Source organism: Mesitornis unicolor, unplaced genomic scaffold (assembly GCF_000695765.1).
Source record: "Mesitornis unicolor isolate BGI_N332 unplaced genomic scaffold, ASM69576v1 scaffold870, whole genome shotgun sequence".
Classification (NCBI taxonomy): Eukaryota; Metazoa; Chordata; class Aves; order Mesitornithiformes; family Mesitornithidae; genus Mesitornis; species Mesitornis unicolor.
Genome location: NW_010158772.1, coordinates 34,264 through 39,949, shown reverse-complemented (window position 1 = coordinate 39,949; position 5,686 = coordinate 34,264). Strand labels below are relative to the sequence as shown.

Here is a 5,686-nt window from a genome sequence, read left to right as displayed (position 1 = left end):
ATGCCTTAGCAGCTAAATGATTTCTTGATGTTACAAGTCTCTCTCCCTCCCGCCATTAAAAAATAATGCATGTATGGATTGGTATTGAACACCTTGTACAGAGTCGCACGCCAATTCTCCTTTAATTCTACATGGAGCAGTTTTGATTTTAATCTACTGTGTTTAGAGAAGAGCTCATACCATATACTTTACAGTATAACCAGCTACATAGATGTCTTTACTTCCGTAACACAATTAAAAAAATCACTGTAAATTGCAGTCCCTTTGATAAATGATTATGGTGACACATGCAGTCCTCCTCAGTGCTGTTGTTGCCAGACGCAGGACATGATTATCTCCACACGCTGCCAAGAGGCCTGATGCCACACTGAGGGGCCACAGCTGGGCCGGCACACCTGGTGCACAGCGTTCTGCAGTCTTTGGGCAAAGCTGCGGTGAATTGTCTCGCTCAATACCACCACCACCACCACCACCACCACCGACCCCACCCAGCCCCCTGCGGGAGCCCACTTCCTCTCCACTTCAGCCACAGGAGATCACTGTGAAGCGCTTGGAAATGCATGACATGTTGTGGAGGACGATGCCCAGAAGAAAGACCAGGACGCAGGCCACCAGGATCACAGTGCAAACCCCCGACCAGGTGGAGCTTTTCACAACGCCTCTCCGGTCCGGCTCCTCTGCTCCCCCCTCAGCGGGAAGGCCGCCCTGCAGCGGCTGCTGCTCCGCCGGGGTCGTCACCACCGGCAAGGACGGATCGTCACCACCGCCAAGGACTTCTGCTGGCTGCCGGGCAGGAGGCGGCAGCCAATGTCTCCAGGCAGTAGCGCCCTTTCCTTGGAGAGGGGCAAGGGCAGCATGTAGCACCCATTGCTGGGGAGTTTGATGAAGACAGGAGTGTGCTCTGAGGTGTGGGGGATTGCAATGACAGCAATCACCTCAGGGTCATCGGGCAGCTGCGACACAGAGTACCCCGGCGGCAGCTTGGTGATCCCACGGCACCAGGGGCAACGCAGGTCCTTCTGGCTGGTCCTCATCTGCTGCAGGCACACTGAGCAGCAGGTGTGCTTGCAGTCCAGCAGCTTGGGCCGCCGGCGGGGGCTGTAGTAGTTGAAGCAAATCTGGCACTCCAGCAGAGAGTCCTGAGACAGAGTCTCCATGGTGGCTGACACAGGGAGGCACGGCAGGCCTCGCAGCAAGCCTCGCTGAAGCCAAGGGGCAGCACTCGCCTTCCCGCTGCTGATTCTCCTCAGGGCAGCCCCCACCTTTCCACCACTGCTTCTCCTCAGGGCAGCACCAGGCAGCAGCTATGGAGAGCACGGGATGATCGCTGGCCTGAACCTTTCAGTACCTGAGACAAACAAAAAAACGTGAAGGAAGAAGTTAGTGACAGGAACCAGTGGAACAAGAGTCCAACTAAGGGGGAATGAAAACTAGCTCTGACCTCGTAATCTGGTGGGAGAAACAAATTTGCAACCCTGAACAAGAAAGCATCTTCCCACTGGCTTCACCAAACTGCCCAGTGGAAAACTTTCAGGTCAGCCATCACTAGGTGATCTTTTTTTTTTTTCCCCAGCTATAAAATCTTTACCAACTCTCCAGTCCACTGCTCAGTTATATTTACACCTGTAACAGGGAAGGCTGTAGTTCAGTAAGCAGGTCCTTCAGCATCTACCTCCTGTCATATTTTCAGGACTTATCAGCCCTCCATGCACCTTAACAATTGTTCTCATTTAATCCTTTAAACCCCTGAGGATTTTTAGCTATTTGGCTCAACCACTAAGTCTGCATGAAAGGTGGGGGAAAGAAAAAAAAAAAGTTTAAATAGATGCATTTCCACAGGCTCCTGAGCTTACGCCTGTGCATGAATGAGCAACCAAGTAACTATACTGAAACATCCACATTTGTGCACAATGAGAAGGAATGACATCGTTTTCAGTCAAATTAACTGTTTGCCTGGTTACACAAGCAGCTTGTTAAACATGGCCCTCCGAAACATAAACCTACTCACTGATGAAAACTTCACCAGAGACAAAAGGCTCTGTTTAGACCCAGGATCACCAAATAGAGAACAATCTGTTAAGGCACTGAATTAAAGGCAAATTGTTACTAACCTTGTTCTGAACTATTCCTTAGAAAGGAAGTCTTTGTATTTCCCCACTTATTTCTTGTAGCTATGAAAGCAACAGCAAAAAAAAAGCACCTGCGTTTACTCTCACTGTGGGAGTTGTTTAGCTTTGTTTGATTTTGGTCATTTCAATGTATGATAAATACGAAGGGGTGACATTTCTATAACTTTTTACATTGCCTTTCTTGCTGTATTTGAAGAAGTATCAGCCTGAATTTGCATCCAGAGAATACAATAAAGAAAACCCAACATATTTGTATGGTGACCTCTGATCTTCTGTTATTGCAGTGTTATTCCCAAAACAGAGTTAACAGCTGAGGACCACAACTGAGGACTTCTTCCTTCCTATGCAATTACATCTTGCTCTTCCCCTTGAATCATAGCAACTAGGTTGCAACATGCCAATCGATGGGTAGCATCAGTAAAACAGAAATAACGTAGTTCAGGAAGAGAAGGCAGGCACAGACGTGGGGTCTGCCATGCAGGACAGCCCTCTGGACCACACTGTCCCATATTCCACTTCTGACAGTTACTGTTATTTGAATAGGGAAAACCTAACACACGTCATCTCTTCAGATGCTAACGACTGGTATCACGGACATTGGCAGAACTGGCCCTGCTGCTGACGTCGTAACAGCAGTGGATTTTGGCTCACAAGGCGCTTCAGCAAACACGCAGCAGCAAACAATCCTGACTCAAGGGAGCAGGGGCTGCAGTGACAAAGACAGACATGCGGGAAATGGCTGCAGGGGGAAGCGGCACGTGCCAGCCACCCAAATGGCACTTTTGGGATGCCTGAACGCGGCACAGAGGCCACCACTGGGAGAGACTCCCATCAGCACAAAGCCAGCACGGGTCTGCGGGACACCTGCTCTGTACCAGCACTGCCTAACACATGGCACTGTGTGACACACCGCATTAACAGATACTCCTTGTGTGGGGGAGCCACACCGAGGAAAAGTGGAAGAAAACGAGTAGAGGTTTTATCTTCTTTATCCTCTCCTTCCTGTTACTATCGCCACATCCCTACGGTACAAGCAGGCACAAAGGAAGACTGTCAGAAAGGGGCATTATAAGATTAGTGTGCAGCTGAGAGAGAAAAATGGAAAAGAGCTATCCACAATGCTAGGTGATTCCCAGCTGATAAACAGTAAGAGGCAAAGGCCAGATTAGCAATTAGTTATAGGAAGCCAGGAAGGAATCACTGAAGCCGTCAGATCCAGTTTTCAGCCAGAAGCAACCCAGCGGTTTTATATTTTGCACAGAAGTATCCATACAAAATCTTCACAATTATGCACTGCCCAAGCCAGACTTGAGCTCAGACATTACAAGATGCAACTCTGATTTGCTGGATCTGCAAATCTATCATAAAACCCCAGGTATAACAATACTGCAGTAGTATTATGAGAAAAAGCTCCAACGCCTGGAAATTCAGAAGGTAAAGCTTATGTTTAAAAACAGGGTGGAAGTACTCCTTCTGCAGATGTAAATCAGTATTGATGCATAGAAGCTCTGCCCTCCACATTTTGGATGGCAATGAACTGACTGGTGAAGTTCTCTGACCTCATTTAGCTGTCACCTACAACCACCTCTCTTCACTCACAGTGCTAAAGGTAAACCAGATTCTACTGATGTGAATGTCATTGGGATCAAGATCATTTTTCTGACTGCGTATCTTTGTCCAGGAGTCATATACTCATGCACTACACCACGTCCCTCATCTCTGTCCCAATAACATCCTTACAGAAGAAGATCAGTGCTAGGAGAGAATGAGAATCAAATCCATCCCAATGAGAACTCCTTGACTGGTTTGAACGCTAAGTAATGCTGTGAAGCATTTCTCCAGGAGGTCAAAGTTCTAAAGCATTAGTGCGAACTATAGGAAGAAAAAGGAAAATAATAGAGCCAAATTAAAAGGTTAAGATAAGAGTTTACCACCTACGTGACACACATTGTTCAGATACATGCAGATATATTTGCAGAAGCTGTAAATATAGTGACATCCCTATTTTGACCTGGTGCTGAATCAAGGAAATAGTCACTTCCAACTGTGTGTTTTGAAGTTGCACTTTTTTCCTTTCCTTTTTTTTTCTGAAAGAACAACTATAAACATTATTTCAACTAAAAAGGTTGCATTGGGCATATACCTATGCCAAATTATGACATTTCTTATTTTCCCAAAATGTCTCAAATAACAATCAGAGGTGTATTTTGACAGATCAGTGGTAACAACCAGTAAGCAGAGAGGTTAGTAGGATTCCTTCAGAATACGTCTAAAGACAAGTTAAAGAGTAGCCACAGCCACCTCACCCCTTGGCCTTGTTCAAAGGTTGAACATGTAGCTTCATAGGTGCAATGCAACTTTATTCTCAACTATATGGAAAGCCCTGCAACCCTCCTGCACTCTGCCACGGCTCGACTGGGGGATAAAAGAAAGTCACGCCATCATCTACAGTCAAAATTAAACTGCATAATATCTATTTGATTCATTTTGCAGTATGCAGTTAGGAAGGAAAAAGCCACAGGAGCTCTCTCAGTACTCTTCTACCACTTCACTTTTATAACTATGCCAAGGTTTGATACTGCAGCAGACCTCCTCTTGGACAGGGGACTGAACTGTCTAATTTGTGCTCAGCGCAGGTCCACACCAGTTGGAGGTACTGAGCTACCTCAGGTGAACACCTCGCTCAAAGCTTACTTACTCAGGCTAGGTTCTTCTCAGCGCTTTGAGCACGAAGACCAAGAGGCAGCCGGGCTGCATGTGAGGGCATGGCTGGTATCAGCATCAGCCAAAAACATGGTTTTCTCATTATTTGCCCTCCTCCCCCAGTGATGCTCAAGGGGGACAAGGGGACTGTTGACAGGAAAATGGGGAAAAGTCAGAAAAGACCATCATGGATATCTGTAGGTCTCCACAAGAGAGACAGCACTTATGTATGTGCAGATAGGGGTAAGAATGCGGAAAGGAGGGCTGAGGACAGTGAATCCATACACACCGACAGAGGCAACTGCGACTAGTGACTCTGCCTGGCACAAACCTGACAGCAACTGGAAGCTCTTCAGGGCTGAGATCTAACTAGTAACACAAATGGCTCCAAAACTCAAGTGTCAGAAAGGTGCAGCAGGAACAAAAGAAGCGGGAAGAAACAGGCCCTGCAAAGAAGCATGGGGAAACATCTCTACCTCCTCACCGCCTTGCCCTTGCTGTGGGTCTGCCCAACATTTACAGGGCTGCCGCTGGCTGGCAAGACAAAATTCGCAAGCAGTTACAGAGACCCAGAGAGGAACCTGCAAAGCTGATGATCCCAGCAGCAGCAGATCAAAGTACAGCCAGGCGACTGAGAGCAGGGCACAAAGGTCCTCCTTGCATATTTGGGCTTGCCCTCTGCACAAGCCAAGAGTTTTTAAGACTTGAGAAATTATCTCCTGACTCAAGAGCAATAAAGGTCTGAAGAATAAAACTGATATTTCAGCCGCTTGTCAGTCACACTGTCTGTTCTGCTGGTACCTTGTCAGTGGCCAATGCAGAGCCCCAGGCTCTCTTTTTTTGAGTAGGCAGGA

The 5,686-nt window shown here is 47.2% G+C and overlaps 1 protein-coding gene across 1 annotated transcript; it reads right to left on the bottom strand.

Moving 5' to 3' along the window:
- Positions 1–522: 522 nt before the first annotated feature.
- On the bottom strand, positions 523–1,157 carry RNF152 (ring finger protein 152). Its single transcript, XM_010184436.1, is given in 2 exon segments — positions 523–750; positions 753–1,157. Coding segments are annotated over 2 exon segments (633 nt in total).
- Between the last annotated feature and the right edge of the window lie 4,529 nt (positions 1,158–5,686).